The following is a 26,662-nucleotide window of genomic DNA, read 5'->3' as shown; positions in this document are numbered from 1 at the left end:
AAGTTTTGAACTCAGAGAACGTGAACATCCGGGGCGGGGCCTAAGAACAATCTACTGTAAGACGTRCCCCTATTGCTTAGTGCGGACTGATGCTTCCAGACCGCTTCATTCTAGTTTGACAGAGGGTTTTACGACTATATATCAGCACAGAAACTTTTAATTTACAATTGAATTAAAAGATGTCAACAAGGGACGACTTGTCCATCCAGCCTTACATGTTGGAGCCAGAGAAGACCACCAATGAAGTCCAGACCTTAGAAGTTTGTCGCAAATAATTTGATGTAATAGTTCAGAAAACATCATAGAAAAAAGGGAAAACTGAAAACTATTACCCAAACAGAATGTCAAGATATCTTAATGGCTAAAAAAGTGGATTTTGCATGATATGTCCCTTTTAAATTAGAGAACAAGCAGTTTTTCTTTGTTACTTTTCGTCAGGATCCGATTGATTTCAAGTTTAATAATTCACTCTGCTGTTAACATGTTGCCTTTCAAATTTATCTCAGGTCCATATTTGTGTATTCCTCCTTTATAAGCGAGCAGAATTTACCCTTCTGTGGTCTTGTTGATCTGGCACGTCACATGAAGTGGGAAGTCACAGAGTTGGCTGAAGGCTGCAGCCTGACTTCGGATGAACAGGAGGGAGAGGAAATGTCACACGTTTGGCTCTCCGTTGTGTTAATTGCCACCTTCTTTCTGAATTTTGWCAGCCTCCCCCATAAGTGTGTTTGTCACCCTTTGATGATTAACTTAGCGGAGGCAACACAGGCCTTCGGCAGCACCGCACCTTGAGGAAACACAACGTGCCACGGCCTTGTCACCAAACCCTCATGGGTCCAGTGGGTCCGGTCTGCGTGATTTGTCATCAGCTGGACTGAATTGATTCGGCTGCCTTTCTGCAGAGCAGCCAGAGGTTGCAGCAGACAGTATGGAGATTTACAAACTCACATTGGACTTTGATTTTGTGAACAACATGTTCCCCTAGCAACTAACAGCCTTGCAGACCCTGGGAGACAGCATATGTGTTTGTTTTAAAAGTTGGCTCTTTAAAGGCTGGAAAGTCTGCTGTTGGTGTTGCGTAAAAGGACACTGACTTTCAGACAACTGCAAAGTGTAAATGTATGTACGCCTGTCACCTAAATGCTCACGCCCCAAATTTATCTTTGCATAATATTTGCATTTTACGCACAAGTATCTCATGAAGATAAATAAATACTTCAATTTAAAGCGACAAGCCTGAAGTGCCAGATGTCTTTGCTTTTACACAAACATAGAAATGAACATTTTGCCTCATGATGGTTTCTGTTAAATGACTGATTTCTATTAGAACAATTAGGAGAATTCTAAAAAAATGAATGAAGTCATGTTTTGGGAGAGTCCTTGCTCCAGGGTTTTTCTTTTTTTCCAGCTTTTTAAACAAGATTTGCAAGCCCAACATCTTCATACAGTTCAGATGGAGTCATTCCCACGTACACAAGTCTTCACTGTGTCTAAAATGTTCCATTTACAATTCAGGCTTTGTCTACTTTAGTCATCCTTACCACCATGATGTTTGTTAATACAGTATAAAACCAACCCAGTGGCTAGTTTGATACATTTTAAAGAAAAAACAAACAAATTCCCTACAGTCCACAATGTTTCCATGTTTTCTATCACTTTTAAAATTGTAATCTTAAAGAGGCAGAGGGTACAACAGCAATGCACAGTATGAAAATGTGTTCTTTTGAGGGGGGGGGGGGTATTAAATATTTTCCAGGCACATTGTTCAGTTCTACACCACAATCAAGTAACTATGTTACCTTCAGCTGTATATATATCAAAAATAAATCTGACTTTGCATCATAGTCTATCAAAAGGCCTTGAAATTGGCCTCTATCTCTTTAAGAACTTCCTACCGTTTCAGACACTCCCACTTCAGCACATTTTCACAACAATGTTTCAGGGTAGGGGTGATCTGTGGGGCGAAAGCTCGGCTGCAGACTGAGCTCCAGGGAGGAGCTTTGTGTAAAGAGGCGGTGCTTTGTACCACTGAGCATTTAGGCAGCTTCACATGGATACCACAGGAGATTCAAGGATTTCTCAAGCATGCATGAATGAGTCAAAGCAACACTCTATGTTTTTGATAAGGGAATGACGTTATAACATGATATAAAGCTAAAAAAGTGGATCTTGCATAATACCCCCCCCCCCCCCCCCCCCAACACACACCTTTAAACGCTGGAAAAATGTACCTGATAGTAAAAAAGAAACTTACCAGTATTTAAAACTAGATAATTTGTATTTTCTTTGAAAATGCAGAGTGAATGTTGCTGAAAGACTTTTGCTGAATAGCTAAAAAAGATTAAACTAGCCTAACAGGTTACAAAAAGTAGCTGAAAGAGCACAAAGAAACAGAAAAAAACAACAACTTTTGATCAATAAAGCAGTAAATAGTTGAAATTAGCTGATATTAGCTGAAAAATCTTAAATTAGCTAAAAGTAGCTAAAACAAAGAAAACAGCTGAAATTAGCAGAAAGCAGCTGAAAGAAGCACAAAAAGCTAAAAAATAGCAGAAATAAGCTGAAAGCTCAAAAAGTTTAAATTAGCAGAAGAATAGCAGAAAAAGTCATAATAGCTAAAAAGGCAGAAAAAAACTAAAATCAGCAAAGTATAAGCTGAAGGAAGCTGATACACAAGAAAGGGAAAAAGTACAGAAAAGACATAAATCAAGGGTTTTAAGGATGTTGAAGACATCTCCATTCATTTTCTATGAGAAAAAATAGCAGAAAAAGCTAAATATCTCAAAACATAAATTACTTACGCACCAAAAGTCATAACCGGAGTTCTCTGAAAGAGCTGAATGTTTTGAAATATAAATTGTTGAAATAGCACAAAATTTACAGAACGAGATATGGAAGAAAAATGGATCTCAACAGTGTGAAAGCATGATGAGCATTAATACAATAATCTGTATTAAAGCAACATTTGGGCCTTTGTGGAATCAATAATAACTGTTCTCAGTCTACCAGCTGGCCCAGTTGTTATCAGAAACACTTGATCTTCATCAGTTTCTGTAGTGAAGAAGAACTCGTGGTGGCTTTTATTGCCCTGGATGCTCTTGCAAGTGAAAGGGGAGGTGAAAAAAAAGGAGTTAGAGTAAAAGAGTCMGAGTCAGCGGATTTTAAGGCGTCTGAGTGGGAGGAAGCATAACCTGGTTTGAGGAAATATTACCGCCAGAGGACAGGAGTCGGAGGTGTTTTTTATTTCTCCTCTGAACTTGTTTGGCTTGTTACCTACCTGGGTGTACTTGAAGTCTGGCAGAGGCAGCAACTCTGCTGTCAAGTGTGTCCTGCAGCAGCTGCCAGCTACGGCCGCCTGCTGTGTATGTTGGCATAATTCGTTTGAGCAGATTGATGTTAAATATAACTAAACCAAACACATTCATCATCATTCACTTAAACTTGATTGTAACATTGTAGAAATCTGCTTTTTAAATTTTAAACAATGAAGTTAAAAAAATCCTATTGTGAGATCCGTTCATGTGTGTGATATGTGAGAAGAACAGTGATGTATCACCAGTTCCTGGAAGTCTTCTAAAAAAACAGGCGATATTAGACTGATCCACGAGTTAATATGACTTCATCTTTTGGACACCCTGTCTAATCTCTGTTCTGAACATTTGCAGTCAATTATCTGGATGTGTTTATCAAAGCCGGGTTAAAGTGTTCTTCTGCCTGTAGATCAACATTAACATGTGTGTGGGTGGGGGCTTTCTCTTCCAGAGCGGCCAGTGAACCCAGACCAGCAGGAGCGCACTTTGTTGAAGGGTGTGTTCAGCGTCAGGAAAGGCAAGACGCAGCTGCACAAGTGGGCCGAGCGGCAAGTGATTCTCTGTGGCACTTGTTTGATAGTGGCCTCTGTGAAGGATAGTCTGGCTGGGAAGATGCACATCCTGCCCCTGGTGGGGGGAAAGGTGAGGGGCTTATTTAGGTTGAATGGTCTCTTAGTGCTTTTATCTCCAAAGTACAGCGAACAATCCAGACTGAGCTGACTTCAGTGAAACCCAGGGGTCTGCAACCTGTGGCTCTCTGGTCCCTCTGCAGCKGCTCTTTGAAGCTGTGACCAAAGCTATCATGAAATTATAGTTTTTATGTTTTTATATCCACAACAAACTGTCAAGTGGTGTGAAAGTATGTGATTGATTGATGCAAAGAGTGAAACATGTTGAGGAGATCATGCTAGTAGTTTGTAGCCACTTCAGTAATCCAACATCCAGCCTCACCTATGTGATCTTTCTCTCAAATCTTTCAAGATTTTTTGGAATACCTTTATGACAAGTTGCTGAGAAGAAATATGGTGAATTATTGAAATAATAATAAGAGCTAGAAAACCAAACAAACAAACAAACAAAATAAAACAAAACAAAACCAAGGGATCCCTGCATAGTTTGGGGTTTTAGTTTGCAATAAATTTMCTATAAATTATATATATATATTTCTTGTATTCATAAATATTGTATTTTATTTTGTCCTGAAGTGTAAAAATAATATAAATATTAAAATTCATTATATGTTTTCTTAGTTATACTAGTGTCGCCCCCACTGGCTGGAAAAGCCCTATTTCAACAAACTCAAAGTGGCCCACGGACCACCAGTTGATAATCACAGTTGTARCACATTTCATACCTCCAGACACAAAGAACAGGAAAAACTTGTTTGAATGTAAAGGTTGCAAACCCCTGCTCTAAACCATTTCCTTTAAAAGCTGAACATTTTGTTGTGTGAGATTTTGTAAATTTTTTAAAACTCAAACCAATAAAAATAGATCTGTTCTTACTGTTTCGAGGTTGAGGAGGTGAAGCGACGGCAGCACTGTCTGGTGTTCAGCTCCGCCGGCTCACAGGCTCAGACTTACTTCGTCAACTTCGACACGCTTGCAGATTACCAGAGGTGGCATCGGCAGGCACTGAAGGTAAGCAGGATACAAAGAGTGTGGGCAAACTGTGGCTGTTTGTTTTCCATTGGCCCTGCAGAGGGTTGCGTGATCAGCAGAGATTGGATGCAGAAACTCTAGTTGATGTTTTGGCTGTTGGGTCCTCGCTGCTTGTCTGACTGCATCTGATTGGCTCCTCAGAGGCCGTGAGGAGCATTTCTTCTACACTAAATGTCTGTATTGGCTGTTTTTTCTACAGAGGACTGGTGTTTTTTTTTTTCTATGTACTCCTTTTTAAAAGCCACTGCGGATTAGCAGATGCTATTTTTGCATCAATATATTTTAGGATTTGTTTTTAAGAGAATCCTGCCAATTTTTTTGAAGCCAATCTGAAAAAAAATCAACTCTGTTTGTCTGTAATAATATAATGGGCTGTGTTGCTTCTTGAGCTTRACATTTCTGTGAAAACCTCAGTCGAGGTTGTACAAAGGAATACAGTTAAACAAAGGAAAACAAAAGGTAATTTAAACAAAAATATCCAGTTATTTGCAGATTCATGGTTGGTCCAGGATCCCTCTCTCTCTACCTACCTCTCTTCTCTACCTCGGATTAGAGTTCGGTTAGAGTAGCGTATTGGTGTGCTGTATTTAGGCTGAGACATAGAGGTTTCTATGGAGTCAGTGGATCATGACTGATGAGGGTTTTTGGGCCAGTGTTTATGCTACACTGCATAAATCGTAAGCCTGTGTGTGAGTGCATGAGGGAGTCGGCGAGGACAGTCCTGCAAAATGAGTGTGCAGAATAAGGTTGAATAGTGAAAATAAAGAAATGTGAAAAATAAATAAATAAAGAAAGAAAGAAAGAAACAACATGAGATTCACCTGGAAACACACTGGTTAGTAAATAAAACACAGAGGAGTAAAAGACCCATCTAAGAGGCATGGTTTTATCCAAGAAAAAAATAAAGTTGTTTGGTCTATATAAAGTCGAATGGCTATGCTTTAGTCTGAATTCCTCCTTACTGTAACTCCATAAGCCCCTCTTCACCCCTTTTCTGAGGTGCATCTGAGATCAACTCGTTTCAATGCTGTCTCTTTAAATCCAAAACGACGCGCTTCACACCCCGCCCCCTTAAGCTTTCAGAGCGATCCATTCTAGTTTGATAGAGGGATTTATGACTATATAGCTCCGCAGACATTTTTTATTTACAAATTAATTAAAAGATGAAGGGAAGACTTGTCCATCCAGCCTTACATGTTGGAACCAGAGTCAGAGGAGAATGAAGACTACCAAATTGTAGTTAGTAAGTCCAGACCTTATTTAGTCATTCCGTCACAAATACTGTGATGCAATAGTTCAGAAAATGTCATAGAAAATACAGAAAACTAAATGGGTTGAAAAATACGAACCAAACAATGTAATAATATCAATGCAGCACCAGGAGGGACTAAATTCAAATTTTCTGCACTCCTAGAATCTTCTAGCCTGGTAAAAACCAGACCCTTGTCCTTCACTTTGCTTCATACGAGGGTCTGGACTCTCGGCTATAGAGAAGCGATTCTTGCTGGAGACGTGGCCTCTGTTGAAGTTTAAAACGACTGGATTGGTTGGCCGCGACGTATGTCCTTGTGAAGGAGGCTAAGCTAGGAAGATAACCAGAAATCGCATGCGCTGTAAACAACCCTACTGAGAGGAGAAAAGTACCGAGCCGAACGAGACGACTGTAAATGAGAGCTGCTGCTTTGTCAGACACATTTAATTTAATTATGAAGCCTTATCAACACGGACTGGCTTTGTTCACTTCCTCCACTGTCATTGCTAAACTAACTAGCAGATGCTGCGCAGAAAATCGACATTGTTCAAAACTACGCCTTCTGTTTGCTGATTGGCCCAGGTAAAATAAACTACAAGCAGACACTGCACAGAAAATCATCATTCTGTTCTCTGATTGGCCCGAATGAAATACTCCTTAAGAAATCTTTGTCTATGGGAGAAATYCCAGACGGAGCAGTGAAGGGAAGCTAGAACTGAGCAGAACTGCGTAGGAAGGCGAGGGCCAGGCTAAGAATCTCCAAGTAAACAAAAAAAAAGTATTTAACAGCTAAAAATAGAATTTGTATGATATGTCCCTTTTAGGTCTCATGAAAGATAATCTTGTATGCAAATATGTAATTTGCAAATATATGTGTTTATGAAATAATAAAAGCTATTTTAAAATTTAATTACATTCTACTTCTGCAAAGCGTCCTATTTTTAGACACAAGCCTATAAATCTTTTATCTTTTGCCTGTATAGCTCTAAAAGTACAAATTACATTTACAGGTTATCCCTGACCCTATGACCTCTATTTCATGAAAGGACATTCATCATGCAGTCCTCTCTGCAGATTAGGGACACTGTCCTCACAGCTTGGGAAACAGATAAAATGTGAGCTCTCATGTTTCATTTTGCTCCGACAGAATGCGTTTGGCTTCTGTCCTGTTCAAACAGATCTAGGGCCAATCCAAAGCCTTTATAGGACAGACTTCATTCTGCTGTGGGGCTCGGCTCGATGTCACTGTGGTTTTCTGCCCTGACTAGTTGGAGATGAGCTCATTCCCCGTTTTTTGCAAGGAGAGTCCAATTACTTGAGCATCATAGGTTTTTAGTTTTTATAAATATGATGCAAAGTTTTTTGAAATGTGATTAAAATTGACGCTAGGGCTTCCTATGAAACAAACCTCAACGATAGCCAATGAATGTGTAATATTATTCCTCCGGCGTCTAACTGTGTTTGATTTGGATTGTAGTTCACTGTTTGTGCATTACAGCAACAAACTGAGTGGCTGATGTTGATGTTGGTGCAGTGACAACAATCAGGTTTCACTATTTGGAAGTGTTACTGACAAAACTAACAAATACTCCTGAAATGATTAAATATATTTTTTATATAATTCAATGCTCATATGTTTTGTGTGTATTTGTGTGTGTGTAGGTGGTGTCTCAGACAGTAAGTCTGGTGGACCTGTCCTGCTATAGTCTGGAAACAGTGCCTGAATATCTGTTTTACTGTCAGGATATCACTCACCTCAATCTACGACACAACTTCATGAGCCTGCAAGGTCCTGGAAGTCTGCTAAACCTTCCCAGGTGATCCCACTGAATTTTACATTTTACATTTTTTTTGTGCCAGATGGTTTACACAGAAACTTGTCCTAACAAGTCGTAGTGTCAATTGTACTTTAATTTTCTATGTTCACACACTTGAAATAGTGCTTTTCAGATAGTGTTTACGATGTCACAAGTTCACCCGAGTAAAAGCAGAAGGTCTCACAAACAAAGCAGCAACTGTCATCGTTTTAGTAGAGCCTCGTTCATTATGCAGGACAGGAATTTAGTTGCTGTCCTTTTCTGCGCTGGTGGTTCTTTACACAAGCTGAACGTCTCATTAGGAGGACCGCAATTAATCATCCTCAATGTCTATAGCTCCTCTTTTCAGCTTTAAGTAGGACTTTTTGCTTGTTCATTTTGATATAAATGGGTGCATAAAATAATAAAACATGATTCTGCTACTTTTTTAGAGGTAGATATACTCTTAATGTCTTTGATCACCTAATGTTTTAATTTCTTTTCCAGATGGAATTCATGCAGAAAAGATACATGAATAATTGATATAACCATACCACTCATAATGTGGGGGTTAAAGAGGTGGTAAAAATAGTCAAAATCTAACTTTGCATCATACTATACTTTGCAACCCAGTCTCAATATGATTGTGCAAATAAATAACTGATTTAATATATWTTTTTTTGCACAGAGTCAATTAAAGTTCCCAATAAAGCCTCATAAAATTCCCTTGTGGGGTTTATGTTGATAAAATTTTTTAATGCTAATTAATTAGTTGACAGATCAGTCAGTCAGCATCTAGTGACTACATACTGTAGATGAAATGAAATATAAATAAACAAATAAAAGAGGTGTTTCTTGGATCCTGAAGTTTTTTCTTGTATCTTTAGGTTTTCCCAGTTGAAAAGCCTGAACATATCCCACAACCGTCTGGGTGTTTTCCCTGAGTGTGTGTGTGAGATCCTCACGCTAACTGAACTCAATCTCTCTTGTAATAATCTCCACCACATCCCAGTGCAGATCGGGAACCTCCAGAGGTGTGACACACACATATCCAGTATACACAAGAGCAATTGTGCAAAACATTTACCATGATATGCATGAGCAGGTAAAACAAAAACATAGAATGGTAACATGTCTACAGAGAGAAAATATTTTGACACTRAAGAACTTGAGTCAAGCCAATATTCTGACAGCCTTTTGGAATAAAAGCAAACAAAACATGGTGTTTTCTTCTTTCCACCGTGCAGCCTGCAAACCCTGGCTTTGGATGGAAACCACCTAAACTCGCTGCCTGAAGAGCTGGGTGGCCTGTTTCAGCTCAACAGCCTGGGGCTTTCCTTCAACAACTTCTCTCAAATCCCCCCTGTGCTGGAGAGACTGAGTGCAGTGGACAAGCTGGCCATGGCTGGGAACCAGGTGGAGAGGTTGGTGTTGTCCATGCTGGTCGGAATGAGCCACCTGAGAAACATCGACCTCCGGTAACTTTTTTTTTTACTCTCTTCTTTCTCAATCTGTCACTCTTTTCTCACTTTTTTAGCTCTGTTATTTTGTGACTAAAACAGTGGATAACATGTAAAGGGAGACTGTCACCAATCGTCATTCGGTGACTTTGAGACTCGATGACAGGTGAAAGACTCGGCACTGCCCTTTGTGTCGTTCCTGTTTTTATTTATTTTTTTATTCCCATCCGTGACAGCAAAATAAATGTCCTGTCAAAAACTTCAGCCTTCACCTCAACTGGTTCTGCATTCCTCAACACTCTTCTGAACATATTTTGGTTTTATTTAAGACACATTTATAGACAACAGATGTGCCACGAACAGGGTGGGGTTAACCAGTTACGTGTAGCACAATTCAATCATAGAACAAATACACTCACCGGCCACTTTATTAGGTACACCACGCTAGTAACGGGTTGGACCCCCTTTTGCCTTCAGAACTGCCTCAATTCTTCGTGGCATAGATTCAACAAGGTGCTGGAAGCATTCCTCAGAGATTTTGGTCCATATTGACATGATGGCATCACACAGTTGCCGCAGATTTGTCGGCTGCACATCCATGATGCGAATCTCCCGTTCCACCACATCCCAAAGATGCTCTATTGGATTGAGATCTGGTGACTGTGGAGGCCATTTGAGTACAGTGAACTCATTGTCATGTTCAAGAAACCAGTCTGAGATGATTCCAGCTTTATGACATGGAGCATTATCCTGCTGAAAGTAGCCATCAGATGTTGGGTACATTGTGGTCATAAAGGGATGGACATGGTCAGCAACAATACTCAGGTAGGCTGTGGCGTTGCAACGATGCTCAATTGGTACCAAGGGGCCCAAAGAGTGCCAAGAAAAGATTCCCCACACCATGATACCACCACCACCAGCCTGAACCGTTGATACAAGGCAGGATGTATCCATGCTTTCATGTTGTTGATGCCAAATTCTGACCCTACCATCCGAATGTCGCAGCAGAAATCGAGACTCATCAGACCAGGCAACGTTTTTCCAATCTTCTCGTGTCCAATTTCAATGAGCTTGTGCAAATTGTAGCCTCAGTTTCCTGTTCTTAGCTGAAAGGAGTGGCACCMGGTGTGGTCTTCTGCTGCTGAAGCCCATCTGCCTCAAAGTTCGACATGTTGTGCGTTCAGAGATGCTCTTCTGCCTACCTTGGTTGTAACGGGTGGTTATTTGAGTCACTGTTGCCTTTCTATCAGCTCGAACCAGTCTGCCCATTCTCCTCTGACCTCTGGCATCAACAAGGCATTTCCGCCCACAGGACTGCCGCTCACTGGATGTTTTTTCTTTTTCGGACCATTCTCTGTAAACCCTAGAGATGGTTGTGCGTGAAAATCCCAGTAGATCAGCAGTTTCTGAAATACTCAGACCAGCCCTTCTGGCACCAACAACCATGCCACGTTCAAAGGCACTCAAATCACCTTTCTTCCCCATACTGATGCTCGGTTTGAACTGCAGGAGATTGTCTTGACCATGTCTACATGTCTAAATGCACTGAGTTGCCGCCATGTGATTGGCTGATTAGAAATTAAGTGTTAACGAGCAGTTGGACAGGTGTACCTAATAAAGTGGCCGGTGAGTGTATATCTGTTATCTGTTAGTTGTTATCATTATGTACTTAAAATTACAGTTGCTTAAGAAAATTTTAATAATTATAATTCGTGTTACATGACATACAGTATAAATGGTAAATGGACTGTACTTGTATAGCATTTGTCTGTCCAGCCAGGATACTCAAAGTGCTTCACACAATAATCTGTGCCCTTGTTTAGCCATTCACACAGCTCTCTATTAGATCTCACCACAAAGCTAATACAGGTGAATCAATCTATTAAGACCAATCAGAGCTTAAAGTCACATTCATACACTGCTGGGACACACATCAGAGGCAGGGGGGGGGGGGGGGGGGTGCAGTGTCTTGCACAGGGACATGTCGACATGTAGCAGAAAAGCGGGGAATTGAATCACCAACTCTTGCATTAGAGGAACGACTCGCCTAACCACTCTGCCATAGCCAGCCCCACTGATAAATAAATGGATGGCTAGATGGGTAGAGATGGATAGATAGATAAATGGGTAGATAGATAGATGGTAGATAGATTAATGGGTCGATAGATGTTAGATAGATAAATAGGTAGATAGATAAATGGGTAGATAGGTAGATAGATTGTAGATAGATGGGTAGATAAATAAATGGGTAGATGGGTATAAAGATGGGTAGATGGCAGATAAATGGGTGGGTAGATTGGTTGATGGGTAGATACGTAAGATTGATGTTAGATAGATAAATGGGTTGATAGATGTTAGATAGATAAACGGGTAGATATGTAGCTAGATTGTAGATGAATAGATGGGTAGATAGACTGGTTGATGGGTAGATAGATGAGTAGATAGACGGGTAGATAAATAAATGGGTAGATGGGTATAAAGGTGGGTAGATGGTAGATGAATGGGTAGATAGATTGGTAGATGGGTAGATACGTAGATTGATATTAGATAAATGGGTAGATAGGTAGCTAGATGGGTAGATGGATTGGTTGATGTGTATGGGTAGATGGGTGGTTGTATAGAAAAATGGGTAGATACCGTAGATGGGTAGGTAAATGGGTAGATAGGTAGGTAGTTAGTTAGACAGATAAATACGTAGATAGATCTTTCTGACAGGTCATGAATAAATGCTGTTCACTGTTTTGCCCTCTTTCACACTTGTATTCACACTTTGGAGTTGACAACTAAAGTCGTGCTTATTGTTTTTGCTGTTATTAGCAGCTCCATATGAACAGCCTTGCCCTGAAGGAGCTCTGCAGGTAATGAGTGTGACAAAAGCTGTTCTCGCCTCCTAACTACAGCTTTAGAGAATAAACCAGCGACCACTACTCCAGCCACAGCCAGGTAATGATCCAGCCTTGGGAGTGTAGCTGTGGTTTGGCTGCAGCGGGCTGTGTTTATCAGGACAAGGTGCATCTGTGATGGATTAGTGAGCTGGCACTTCCCATAAAAGAGGAGTTGTTGTTTATTAACACGAGTTATAGGATCACAGAGAGCCTTGATCTCAGCCATGTACTCAGAAGTTAAATTCCCGCTGCTTGGCTTCACAAATTAGCCAAAACATTATGACCACTCGATAAGAATGAATTCAAGTATTTCTTTCACCACTAAAAACAGCTCTGCCCTGTTTTCATTCAGCCCTTTAAGTTGTTGAGTGAGATCTGGAAAAGACTGGACTTGCTTCCCATAGATGCAGTGTGCTTTCAGTTTATTTGTGTCTTGGGAGCACCTCAGTTGTTTTTTATTTTATTTTTATTTTTTGTTCAGGACCACAGCGGGCCTCTTTTTGCAAAACCCACTTCGGTACAGTTAAAGTCAGAAGGGAATTTGCCATGTGGGAAGTGTGATTAGTCTGCAAAAATACTTAGGGATGTGGCAAGTCCCAACGTATCATCCGTGTGAAAACCAGAATGAAAATGTTTTTCAGGATAATATAGATTTGTTATGAAGTGCTGTGATTCTGGCATTTTATTATATTTTTCATGTAGTTTGTTTGATTTGCTCTTGCTTTGTTTTTGTTTTTTCATTACAGACTTAATGGGCTTCGGTGGGTTAAAAGTGAGAGTCTAGAGCCAGTAAGCCAGGTGACTCAGCTAGACTTACGAGACAACTGTTTGGACTCCCTGGATTTGAGCTCCGTCTGCAACCTGGAGACTCTGCACTGCCAGAGGAACCAGCTGGAGACTCTCACCCTCAGTGGTTTCACACTGCGCATGCTTCATGCCAGCAGCAACCGTGAGTCAAACACAGCCTTAACTCATTCTTATTGCCCCTATTTGTCTCCACGTTTGAGTGTTTTTCTCTAACATCACATTAAAATAATGACCATACATAAAAAAAAAAAAAAAAAAAAAAAAAAAAAAAAAAAAAAAAAAAAAAAAAAAAAAAAAAAAAAAAAAAAAAAAAAAAACGTCTAGATGTGTCAGCTGTCTGGTGTCTTTACAGGCCTTACAACAGTCAACATCTATCCAGTCCCAAACCAGCTGACACACATGGACCTTTCACAGTGAGTTCTGACGGAAGAAGCTCAGAGGTCACATATTTATTAAAAGAAGCTCTGCTGTCTAAAACATCAGTTCTTTTTTTGCTTTATTTTAATAAATGTAACATATCACAGTGTTTATGTGAAAAATTTAGCTATTTGATATATAATCTTAAAGGAAAAACTGTGTGGAATCAAATCATTCCAGTGAATCTTAATTTTACATATCAACATATCATATTAAAATTTGAGGAATCTGCACAGATTTTGCTGAAACTGCAGTCAAAAAATAAAAAAGTAACATAATAAAACGAAATCTATTTCTATCTTCTGTTAAACATTTGACATTAATCACAAATTGATTGTTTTATTAATATCTGTTTTGTCATTCCAAATCAAAGCTAAATGCCAACTCCGCAGAGTCTGAGTGTTTGTGTTTTTTTTTTCTTTTTTGTTTGTGTTGAGACAGGAACCTCTTAGAGTACCTTCCAGACTGGGTGTGTGACTGCAGGAAAATTGAGATGCTGGATGTGACACACAATCTATTATTTGAACTTCCTTCCAGGTTAGGAGAACTCTTTTTTTTGCCAACAATCTGAAATCTTTTCTGCTCAAACTGCATTTGCTGATTACTTGATTTTATTCAGTTTTTGGTTTATTCAGTTCACAGCTGGTTGTCCTCCACAAAATTAGAAGAGCAGATTTCACATTACAAAAAATGTATTTTTTTAATTAAGTTAGTTAATTTTTAATAACCGTTTCAATAACTTGTCTGGGTGGTAGAGTCATAGAAACACATGAACTGCTCCTAGTTTATTTAGTAAAGAACCGAAGCTTTGTTTTTTTAGGTGTAAATGATCCAATCAATGATCTTTCTTTTTTATGTCCTGCAATGTGTCCTGTGACTTCCAATAGACTGCTGAACAGCTTGAGTTTGAGGAAGCTGCTGGTGGGAAACAATCGTTTGCAAAGACTTCCTGACCTACTTGACCATGTTCCTCTTGAAGCGCTTGATCTTCAGCACAACAAGCTCACTGAACTTCCAGAGAGTCTCTTTTACAAAGCCTTAAAGTGAGTCTCACAACACTTTGATAGGTCATTATGACCCCAGACTGTGTGTGTTCTCTGTTATGTTTCAGTAGACAGTTACTGTACCGCATCTCAATGTTTAGGGACTGGTGTATAGATTGTATAAAGAGACTGTGGTAAAGATCATTGGAGCATTTTAACTGAAGCATCATCTGTTCACTTATTTCCTGTGTGGTAAATCACTTAACACCCATTAGCTACTGAAATGCTCTAATGCACTTTATCCTTTCTAATGTGGAAGCATAACCGAAGTGACTTCTGACAAATGGATTTCCTGACATGTTGTCCAAAACCTGCATAACATACAGTGGTTTGCAAAAGTATTCATACCCCTTGAACTTTTCCATATTTTGTCACATTACAACCACAAACATAAATATATTTCACTGGAATTTAATGTGAAAGACCAACACAAAGTGGTCTACAATTGTGAAGTGGAAGCAAAATTTTACATGAATCAAAACATTTTTTACAAATAAAAAACTGAAAAGTGCGATGTGCAAAATTATTCAGCCCCCCTGAGTCAATACTTTGTGGAGCCACCTTTTGCTGCAATTACAGCTGCAAGTCTTTTAGGGTATGTCTCCACCAGCTTTGCACATCTAGTGACTGCAATTCTTGCCCATTCCTCCTTGCAAAACAGCTCAAGCTCAGTCAGATTGGATGGAGAACGTTTGTGAACAGCAGTTTTGAGATCTTGCCACAAATTCTCAATTGGGTTTAGGTCTGGACTTTGACTGGGCCATTCTAACACATGAATATTCTTTTTTTTARACCACTCCATTGTAGCTTTGGCTTTATGTTTAGGGTCGTTGTCCTGCTGGAAGGTGAACCTCCGCCCCAGTCTCAAATCTTTTGCTGACTCCAACAGGTTTTCTTCCAAGATTGCCCTGTATTTGGCTCCATCCATCTTCCCATCAACTTTGACCAACTTCCCGGTCCCTGCTGAAGAGAAGCACCCCCAGAGCATGATGCTGCCACCACCATATTTGACAGTGGGGATGGTGTTTTCAGAGTGATGTGCAGTGTTCTTTCTCTGCCACACATAGCGTTTTGCATTGTGGCCAAAAAGTTCAATTTTGGTCTCGTCTGACCAAAGCACCTTCTTCCACATGTTTGCTGTGTCCTCAACATGGCTTCTGGCAAACTGCAAACGGGACTTCTTATGGTTTTCTTTTAACAATGGCTTTCTCCTTGCCACTCTTCCATAAAGACCACATTTGTGTAGTGCACGACTAATTGTTGTCCTGTGGACAGTTTCCCCCACCTGAGCTGTGGCTCTCTGCATTTCATCCAGAGTCACCATGGGCCTCTTGGCTGCCTCTCTGATCAGTGATCTCCTTGTTCGGCCTGTAAGTTTAGGTGGACGGCCTTGTCTTGGCAGGTTTACTGTGGTGCCATACTCTTTCCATTTCCGGATGATGGATTGAACAGTGCTCCGTGAGATGTTCAAAGCTTGGGAAATCTTTTTATAACCTAAGCCTGCTTTAAACTTCTCCAAAACCATATTCCTAACCTGTCTGGTGTGTTCTTTGGACTTCATGATGCTGTTTGCTCCCCAATATTCTCTTAACCAACATCTGAGGCCGTCACGGAGCAGCTGTATTTGTACTGAGATTAGATTACACACAGGTGGACCCTTTTGAGTCATTAGCAGTCATCAGGCAACTTCTGAATGCAATTGGTTGCACTCAGGGAAAAGGGGGCTGAATACTTTTGCACGTCGCACTTTTCAGTTTTTTATTTGTAAAAAATGTTTTGATTCATGTAAAATTTTGCTTCCACTTCACAATTGTATACCACTTTGTGTTGGTCTTTCACATTAAATTCCAGTGAAATATATTTATGTTTGTGGTTGTAATGTGACAAAATATGGAAAAGTTCAAGGGGTATGAATACTTTTGCAAACCACTGTATAAGGAACAATGGTTGAATTCAAGACTGACAGGGGTAAGAATGGATGCAGACAAATATAGCATGTAATAAGACTTCAGCAGTCTTATCTTGTTTATGAACCACTCTAAACAAAAACATGTCAAAGTTCACATTTGACCCAGTCAGGGACACATTTTTATTGCTTTTCAGCATGTGATAACCACAAGAAATGACTTAACAATGGCAATCACACAGAAATGACTGAAGTTCAAATTACTATCATCCTTAAAGTGCAGTTAAAAAAAAGATCTGTAAATCAGCCCCCCACTTGCAGGATAAATTAGTTCTGTGCTTCAGTGTATTTTCTTTAGTGCAATGAAATTAGGAAATGAAAAACTCAAATTTTATCTATCACCTTTTTTAAACTGTTTTACACTGAAAGTAGTCCTAAGCATTTTAAAAATCCTAAGGATCATTTTAAAGCTTTAAGTGAGCTCTATGATGTACTGAACCACATTACATTCAGAAATACTCTATGTCATGCGTTACCAAAATTAACTTCTTGTAGATGATCAAGTTAATCAGAAAGTTAAAAACAAAAACTGACATTAAAGAATCTTTCCTAAAATAGTAGCCATATTAGCATTTTCCAAATGACCAGGTCATTAATTTAAAATATATATTTTAATGCTTTATGCTTCTGCAATGAACAGTTGCTGTGCAAATGTTGCAACCCAGGTAAATTCTTATGATTGCACAATATTATATGTATATATGAGTTCTATTTAAAGTGTTAAAGCATTATATAATTGTGTTGGTTTAGTTTACTAATTAGAAACAAAGCACACAAAACATGAAACTCATAAGTGTGTAATTAAGAGTTAAGCGATACTGTATATGTATCAGATTTAGCCACTAGATATTTTTTATCTTCAGTCCTTTGACAGTAAAAAAATAAATAAATGTAAATCATGAATATAAATCAAAATTGACATTGTGGGAAAAACCTAAAATATCCTTGCAAATTGCCAAAAATTAAAAGGTTTGTTTTACGATGAAAGCTAAACATTATTTCATATATGGTACAGTAGCTGCACCTGTGCCACATTTCATTTTAATTTGAGCTTATCAGAACCTTAGTTTGAGCTTGTTCATCAGTGAACATGATGTTGCTCTCTTTGTTTATGAGATTTATATTTGTCGTTTTGTTTTTATTTATTTATTTGTTTTCATAGCTTAAAGTACTTAAATGCATCAGCCAATGCCCTGGAAAGCATCCCTCCCAGCAGCCAATCAGAGGAGAGCCTCAGCACACTCCAGGAGCTCTACCTGACCGGGAACAACCTGAACGAGAACTGTGGTGTGGTGCTGGTCGGACACCAGAATCTTCGAATCCTCCACATCGCCTACAACCAACTGCTCTCCTTCCCTGCCAGGTCTGTCGCTTTACTTTTGTCTTGTTTATCTATAACCTTTAAAAAAAGGACACTTTTAATGTACACTCATCTTTTCTGAGCTATGCTAATCAAATGAATTAGTGTTGTATTAGTGTTGTTGCACCACTTCCTTTTGTGTTTTTTATGGGGTGCCGTTTGTAAAGTTACACAGTCAAAAATTACCACCAACATTTTTGTTTTATTTAGCCTTTTATAAGAAAAAAAGGACAGATTTATTTTTCAAAGTCAGTTTTTCACCATATGATTCATACATTTATGTCATAGTTTAAAAACTAAATATTTAACTTACAAATCAAATATTTAGTTAACAAGCTAAATATTTAAGTTATGATTTAAATATTTAGTTATGAGCTAAATATTTAGCTTGAAACTTAAATATTTAGCTAGCTACCTAAATGTTTAAGTTGTAACTTAAATATTTAGCTAGCAAGTTAAATATTTAGCTAGCCACCTAAATATTTAACTTAAATATTTAGGTGGCTAGCTAAATATTTAACTTGCTAGCTAAATATTTAAGTTACAACCTAAATATTTAGGTAGCTAGCTAAATATTTAACTTAAATATTTAGGTGGCTAGCTAAATATTTAACTTAAATATTTAGGTGGCTAGCTAAATATTTAACTTAAATATTTAGGTGGCTAGCTAAATATTTAAGTTTCAAGCTAAATATTTAGCTCGAAACTAAATATTTAAGTCACAAGTTAAATATTTAGCTTGTTAACTAAATATTTAATTTGTAAGTTAAATATTTAGTTCATAAGCTATGACATTTAGAAAAGTATGAATCACATGGTGAAAAACTGACTTTGAAAAATAAATGTGTTCTTTTTTCCTATAAAAGGCTAAATAAAACAAAAATATTAGTGATAAGTTTTGACTGTGTAACTTTAAAAACGGCACCCCACAGTTTTTATGTTTTATATACTTGTCTCCAGTAAACTGAGTAAGCTGGAACTGCTGGAGGAGCTAAATTTAAGTGGCAACAAGCTAAAGACGATCCCGTCCACTGTGTCCAGTTGTAAGAGACTGCACACGCTCATAGCACACTCCAATCAGATAACTGTCTTCCCGGACATCCTCAACCTGCCCGAGATCAAGGTCAGATTTGTTTCAATGGACCAGTGTGAGCAGTGCAGGATTGTCTTCAGCATGTTTTAACTCATCTTTGCTTCACTCATTTATTTATTTTTTTACCTACAGCTTGTAGATCTCAGCTGCAACGAGCTGACTGAAATCCAGCTGCCTGATTCGTTGCCTGCAACGCTGCAAGAGCTCGACCTGACTGGCAACGGCAGCCTCACGCTGGAAAACAAAACCCTCAACTTCTTCAGGTGACTCTCATGACTCGGAAATGATAAAACAGACAATAAAACAATCTTTTTGTTTTTATAAAATGTTTATTCTCAAGGTAACAAAACTTACTGAATACATATATGCAATGTTAACCTTGTTTTGCACCGCTTTTAACAATATATATTTTCTAATTTTTAGTAACATTACCACTTTAAAATTGGACCAAAAATCTACTGTGACCCCAGGAGACTCATTGACTTCACCAACTCCGTGGAACCATGGGTACTCTGAAATGAGAGGCCAAAGAAATAAGTGTGTACTTTTTTGTGTTTTGTTTATTATATTGAGCATTGATGCTTGAATGCAGACAGAATTTATTCAAACTGGAACCGAGTAAAAGACTGAGATCCATCAGTTTTAATAGGACATATAAAGATTCACACCTGTCAAAGTAGCATCTCTTTTGTTATTGTCAAGCACAAAACTTATATAAAAACTGGTTTGGGGCATTGGATTCCCTTTGTATGTATTTGTTTGACTTCACCAGCAACCCACGAGCCAACATCCAACTCGTGTGTCTGAATTTAAACCCATTCTGCAGTGTCCTGACCCCCTCAGAGACCCACACAGTGGTGTTTTTTTTTACCAGTTGTCAGTCCTTGTTTGTYTACCAGCGGTGTCACACACTACAGGATGGCTACGGTGAGTCATCTCTTTGTGAATGCGACTCTTTTGTTTGGTGCAGGTTGTGTGTGTCTGTGCTGGCCATGGACCGCTTTCGCGACAGCGTGGAAGCTTGTTACGGGATCTTTGACGGAGACCGCAATGAGGAAGTGCCTCGGCTGCTGCAGTGTACCATGGGAGATGTGCTGTGTGAGGAGCTGCAGCACTCCAGCGTTGACACCTTGTACATGTGTAACACTTTCCTGGCCTCACACAGGTACGCAGGCTCTATTTATTTATTATATTCTGTTTTGCTCTTATTATTTTGCAGAACAGTTGTCAGCTTTTGAATGCGAGAGTTCGTCACAGCACTTTTTTTTTGTGTGGGACAGAAAACTCGGTATGGCTGGACAGAAACTTGGTGCTTCTGCGTTGCTGTGTTATATTCACCGTGAGACTTCAAATCCAGCCGGCCACTTTAGCCTCACTGTGGCCAACGTAGGCACATGCCAGGCCGTGCTGTGCCGGGATGGACGACCTGTTCAGCTCTCAAAGGTTTACAGCTTGGAGAACTGCACAGAGGAGATGGAGAGGGTTAAACACAGTAAAGCCATCATAACAGAGGTACTACATTTCAGGTTTTAACACTGACTGATATGGTTGATCACTGTCTGAACATCTTTTTTTCACTCAACTTTTAATTGTGAATAATGTAGCTGACAGCCTTTATGTGTAAGCTTATATATAAATTTTGTCATCCTCAAAAATCACAGTTTGTTCAGTTGAGAGCTGGAAACGGATAGAGGAGCTTAGTGATTAATATGAAGAGCACATTAATAGTATATTCCCTGGCAAATGAAACCATTAAAAAGTGTCCAAAAAGTCGACGGGGTTCTCTGGACGGGTTCTCCTTCATTGAAACCTTTCGTCTCTTCTCCAAGAGACTTCTTTATTCTAAAGAGTTTCACGTAAACTCATCCTAAGCAGTGCCTTCACATAGTGAATAAGCAAGTTTAACTGTGACAATCAAAACTGGTTGTTGACATGTAAAACAGGACCAAAAAGGACCATGGTTGGCTGTTTGCAGTCCAGTTGTAGACCAAACAGGACTCCAGCTAGCCAGTCTGGTAAAAAGGAGGACCCCAAACCCAGACCAGTGGTCATTCTGTATGTTGTAGGAATTTCAGAGAAAGTAAGATGTTTATTTTCTAAACACAACATCCCAGTGGTTTTCAAACCCCAAAGCACATTACAGCAAAGGCTGGTTCACCCCAAAGTTCTGTTCCCTCGGCACAAACAGAGCAATGTTGTATATGCTGTTAAGTGCCAGGAGAACTGTGACCAGTTATACATCGGGGAAACAGCCCAACTGAACAAAAGGATGTCCCAGCACAGAAGAGCAACATCATCAGGGTATGATTCTGCAGTTTATACTCATCTACAGGCCAGCGGTCACTCTTTCAGGATGAAGATGTTCTCATCCTTGATAGAGAGGAACRYTGGTTTGAGAGAGGAGTAAAGGAAGCCATTTTTGTGAAGAGAAACTGCCCGTCGTTAAACAGGGGTGGAGGCCTCCTTGTCCAATTGCCCCCCTTCTTACAATACTGTTGTTGCGACCCTCTGTGAGAAATAAACTGCAATTAGTGCACAAATGATCAATTATTACAACCAGTTTCGATCATCATTGTTATAAGGCTGAGCTTACCTGTAACTCATCAGACTGAAGAAGTCTCTTGGGCTATGTTCACACTTCAGGCAAATGCGACCCAAATCAGATTTTTTTTGCCCCATGCGACCCATATCTCATTTTTTATACAGTCTGAATGCGACAGGTCCGATTTTTTCAAATCTGACCCAGGTCTTTTCAGTATGTGGTACTGAATCAGATACATATCTGATGTTTTCAAAGCGACTGCAGTGTGAATGCTCGTGTCGCATTACATCCGACTTTTTCATCAGTGAGGTGGGGGTGAAAGATCGATAAGACACTAACCTCAAGTCATGCTGTTTAAATCTGTAGCTCCATGCGTTTGCAACTCTAAAACAGAAGTCCAGTTGCTTCATCTTTTTACTTTTAATTTTCTATGTCCTTGATAGTATGATAGTAACGTCCAATTACTCGGTCGATACTTTATTTCCAGCTCGTTGCTTCATTCCAGAGATAAGAAGCTGCACCGGAGCATCTGGTCAGAGGCAGGTTCAGATATAAACACTGAACTAAAGAAGCGTGTCAGATAATTATTTAATTGACTCTGATTCAACAACTTCAGATTCAACATGCTAAAGGTAGCATCCATGCTAACCCTGTAAACAAATAGCGAGCTGAATGTGACATCACATCTTTTTCTGCACATGCGGGTCACATCAGTGCCATGTAGAGTTCGTACTGGAGTCTGATGGAGGTCTCATTTAAAATGGAATGTTCACGCCAAAAACATCAGCTTTTAAAAAAAATCTGAATCGAGTCTGAATGTAGCCTTGAAGAAGAGACTGAATCTTTCAACAAAGAAAAACCCATCCAGAGGACCTACTCAACTTTTATTTAGATTTTTCTACCTGGATTATTGAGATGCATCAGAACATTAAAAAGTGTCATTCACAGCTCTAACAGCTTTACTTTTCTACAGGACAACAAGGTGAGTGGAGTGACGTGCTGTTCCCACCTGTTGGGCTGCTCCTATCTGGCTCCCTGGGTCCTTCCAAAGCCGTGGGTACACACCGAGCCCCTCTGTTCCCAGGATGAGTTCTTGATTCTGGGGAATCGAGCTCTGTTTGAGCGTGTGACCTACCAGGAGGCCGTGTGCACTGTGCAGGCTGTGAGGGACCCTCATGCTGCTGCCAAGAAACTCTGCTCCCTCGCTCAAAGTTACGGTTGTAAGGACAACATCGGCGCGGTGGTGGTGTCCCTACATATTAGTGAGGACAGCTGCACTTGTGAGCCACCAGTCTCCACCACTGAACCACGGGGTCCGCCTCCTGCCTCTGCCCCTGTGTCTGTGACCCTATGCCCCAACGATCCAGCCAATCTTTCATCGAGCAGTGGTTTTGTCACCGAGTTCAGCAGTGAGACGTCAGCCTCGGAGGTGGGCAGTGAGGGAGGGTCTACTGCTTCAGACGAACACCCGTCCTCAGGCCCCGCATCTCGCCCAGAGAGACGTTGCAGCCTCCACCCTGCTACGGCACTGTGTGGGATCATGGTGCCAGGCACAGCTGGGACAGGAAGTCACACGGGTGTTTTCCAGCGCCAGCCCTCTTGTGCTGCTTTCTCATGTAATCAATCTGACAACGGCTTAGATAGTGATGACGAAGCGCCACTGGAGGGTGTTATCTCAAATGGCAGTAAGTTAGAAGTAGAGGTTGATATTCACTGCTGTGCTTTCCAACTTCGATCGGGGCCCCCCGAGAGCCCCAAGGAACTCAATCTTGAAAACCAAGGCTCTGATTCTCGCAACGGCAAAGTGCGCAGACAGAACAGCGTGGTGGTTTCTGCTACAAATGGCTGCCTCCTGGCTGTGTGTGGGAGGGAAATCGGAGACCTCAAGAAGTCACCCTCCACCTCGAGCCTGTTTGGGAAGAAGCTTTCCAACGGTTCGGTGGTTGCCCCAGAGGACAGCCATAATCTCATCGAGGTGGCCCTGGAGGCGCCCAAGAAAAAGTCTGGTTACTTCACTGCCCCAGCACAGCAGGACCCAGAAGACCAGCTGATTGTGCCTCCCAGTTTAGAGCAGGAAGTCAGGGAGCAGCTAAAAGGCCAGACCACTTTACTTCCAGGCCTTTCCACACCGTCCACACCCACCATCCTTAAAGATCCCGCGTGGGATCATCCACAACCACCTGCATTTGCCTCCAACCTGGTCCCAGGCCCAGCTGCCATTCTACAACAGGAGGTTTATGATACCGCTCTCTAATGCAGGTGGGAAGTCACAGCACAGACTGCAGATGTGTCTGTGCTGTTCTGAGGAAGTCAAGTTTCTCTTACGTGTGGTATGTTTCAGTAATGTTGCCATTTAGATCTTTTGTAAGGACAAGCCAAGCCTGTTAGTCATTAACTGATACCGTGCCATTAAAGTGAAAGAAGCTCAAACAAGTTTTAAATATCCAAGATGACAGAAGTGAAAAGGATTTACAGCTCATGCGGCTATCAAACCAACTCTGACCCCAAAATGAGTGATCCAGTGTTGTTTGAACAGCAGCTTCTCCCTTTACCGTTAAAGTTAAGAAACCTGAAGTGTGCATAAAAGGTTGTGTCCAGCCTCCTCTCCAGGGCCTTTATGGTCTCTCAGTTCCTGGAGAGAAGCACCATGACTGAAACTTGAAAAAGTGCCTACTACAGACGACACATCTAAGTGTTGGGGTTGAGCGCCTGTTAGATACATTTGGAAAAGGGACAGCGTCTCTAAGAGCTCAGAGCTGTCAGACTCCACTCTTCTCTACTTGTGGCTTAGAAAAAAAAAGACTTTAGAACAAAAAAAGTTGATTTAAATTGTTTTGTTTTTTTGTTGGGTTTTATTTTTTTTTAACATTTTCACACAATGTGCAAAGAATCTTCCATACTGAATAAGTCTGTTCTTTAAAGTGTAATACTTAGCAGCATACATACATTCCATTGAGTGCAGTTGCTTCTTTAAACAAATGCAGAATCAAAGTCATTCAGTTTCAGAGATAAAAGGCTACAGCGCTCCAAAATGCTAAAATGTTATTAGTAACAGTGGATAATCAAACAATCTTAATATCTATTTTCTGCAGAATATAAATGGTGAATGTGGTTGATGGGAAGAAACAGTTGTATTTATTCTTTAATTGAAATTAAATATTTGTTAGTGATATTACAGTGAAAGGTCCGCAACAATTTTGTTCCTACTGAAACTAAATTCTTACTTCTACTCCTTGCATGAATTCATTATTTCCTTTTTTCTTTTGTTTGTTTGTGTATTTCAGTGTGTGTGTGTGTGTGTGTGTGTGTGTGTGTGTGTGTGTGTGTGTGTGTCAGACATTCGACATGAAAGCTGCTACATCTTATCAACTGTGGCTAAGAAGCGAAGTTGAGGTATGTTTTGATGTGCTGAAAATGTGACTGGCTAAAAACTAATTAGTGTTAGTGAGTTAGATATTTACCTCCAAATGTGTTTTGTATTGTTGCTCCACACGAATAAATGAAAAGCCACCAAAGAAGTATTTTTTTCTTCTTTGTATAGATCTTGTAACTTGRAAGAAAGAACGAAACATCATTAAAAGCATTTTGTAGGTACACAAAGATCTTCACAGTTATAAAAATGTTCTTTCTGTGACTGAGCCTTATGCATTGTCTCTTGTACAAGACAACACTGACGATGAAAGGGACAAAATAGAATAAGTTTACATAGAAGATAGATTTATAGATACCAATTACATGGGCTATTTTCTGTTTTTTTTTTTCATATTTAACTCCTGATTTAAATGTTAAGCAGCTACCCCAGAAACTGCGTAATGTCCACCCAGCTTACAATAATGTTTATTCTCTATTTTCCAATAATTGCTATCCCTTATAAAGAAAATAAAAACTACAGTGATGATAAATGCAAGTGTTTTATTGCTCACATTCAGTTTTAATATTTGTTTAAAATGTTAGGCTAATTTTATCTTTATCTGATTTTAATAAAAATGTTACATCAAAATGAAAAATGTAGCCTAAACTACCAATACTAGTATGGAAATTATTCTGAATTATTTTTCTAAAACGAGATGGGTGAGACCACGTTTTACAGTAAAAGAACTTTGATACAGCTAATTAATTAAATACAAGTCCTTTTATCCACCAATGTTTGGGACTCTAAACACAACAGGACACGTTTGGATAGGTCAGTAAAACACTGAGGGACCCTGCAGAGACATACTTACAGTTGGAGCTAAAACAGGTTGTGATTGTGAAAATCACAAAGGAAATACTGGACTTTTATTACAAAAGCTCTATAACATTTCCTTGTAAAATATGCAAAGTGTCAACTGTAAATATAAATGTAGATGAGTCATTTTGTCGCTTAAAATTACAAAAAATAAGTAAATAAATAAYGCGTCTCAATATAAATATTGAGTGGTGTGTGTATGATGTGTGTAGTTGGGGTTGTGTTTTTATGTGGTGATATTATTTTCTATGTCCGACACATTTTTCTCCCTGTCATTGCACTGCTGCGTTTAGTGCTCCTCAAACCTACTGGCGGAAGTTTTGTCTGTTTCCTGTTTGTTTCCATGTATTCACCAGTTGTCCTACAAGCTTGAACTGTATTTGAATTTTGATGAACGAGTAGGGGGGTCCGTGAACATTGCCATAATGCAGACTGAATGCACAGAAAAAAGAAGAAGGGTACACAAAGAAATGTGCACTGACGTAAACGATTTCCCTTTAATTCTTTAGCAGAGAGGTCTGATAGCGCTCACAATTCCCTTCTTACACAGAAGTGGAGGGAACACATTAAAACAGAGTTTATTGAGTTTTTAAAGATAAATTTATTAAATCGTTTCCTTTTTTGCACAACATATCCTCTCTGTGTAATGGTTTTACAAAGCATCTGTGTTTCTGTGATGCTTTAGTGCTCATATGAAGTAGGTGTAYGCATGCCTGTTGGAACAATGGCTGTAATTCTGTGTGAAATGTGAATGAAAGTGATTTCAGATGCTTCGGTTTTATAACCCGTGACCAAAGTAGCCATTGTTTAATTTAACAACTCCTTTCTGTATATTATTTCA

General features: G+C 39.6%; 1 protein-coding gene across 2 annotated transcripts in view; it reads left to right on the top strand.

The window, feature by feature from the left end:
• The window catches only part of phlpp2 (PH domain and leucine rich repeat protein phosphatase 2), a 39,887-nt gene extending 14,889 nt beyond the window's left edge, over positions 1-24,998 (top strand). Inside the window, exons 5-21 of one of the 2 annotated variants that reach the window (XM_014027443.1) lie at positions 3,763-3,953; positions 4,826-4,951; positions 7,887-7,901; positions 7,968-8,041; positions 8,908-9,054; positions 9,268-9,498; positions 13,112-13,314; positions 13,525-13,585; positions 14,031-14,126; positions 14,477-14,632; positions 17,761-17,961; positions 18,919-19,081; positions 19,184-19,314; positions 19,475-19,588; positions 20,022-20,216; positions 20,332-20,563; positions 22,567-24,998. In XM_014027443.1, coding sequence (XP_013882897.1) covers positions 3,763-3,953; positions 4,826-4,951; positions 7,887-7,901; positions 7,968-8,041; positions 8,908-9,054; positions 9,268-9,498; positions 13,112-13,314; positions 13,525-13,585; positions 14,031-14,126; positions 14,477-14,632; positions 17,761-17,961; positions 18,919-19,081; positions 19,184-19,314; positions 19,475-19,588; positions 20,022-20,216; positions 20,332-20,563; positions 22,567-23,847 — 3,617 coding nt within the window. In that variant the 3' untranslated portion in view covers positions 23,848-24,998. Of the gene's footprint in view, positions 1-3,762; positions 3,954-4,825; positions 4,952-7,886; positions 8,042-8,907; positions 9,055-9,267; positions 9,499-13,111; positions 13,315-13,524; positions 13,586-14,030; positions 14,127-14,476; positions 14,633-17,760; positions 17,962-18,918; positions 19,082-19,183; positions 19,315-19,474; positions 19,589-20,021; positions 20,217-20,331; positions 20,564-22,566 lie in introns of both variants that reach the window. The other variant, XM_014027435.1, reaches the window with a different exon arrangement.
• Positions 24,999-26,662: the final 1,664 nt, after the last annotated feature.

The sequence above is a fragment of the Austrofundulus limnaeus genome, unplaced genomic scaffold (genome assembly GCF_001266775.1).
Source record: "Austrofundulus limnaeus strain Quisiro unplaced genomic scaffold, Austrofundulus_limnaeus-1.0 Scaffold5, whole genome shotgun sequence".
Taxonomy (NCBI): domain Eukaryota; kingdom Metazoa; phylum Chordata; class Actinopteri; order Cyprinodontiformes; family Rivulidae; genus Austrofundulus; species Austrofundulus limnaeus.
Note: the sequence above shows the minus strand (reverse complement) of the source record. Positions and strands in the feature narration are given on the sequence as shown.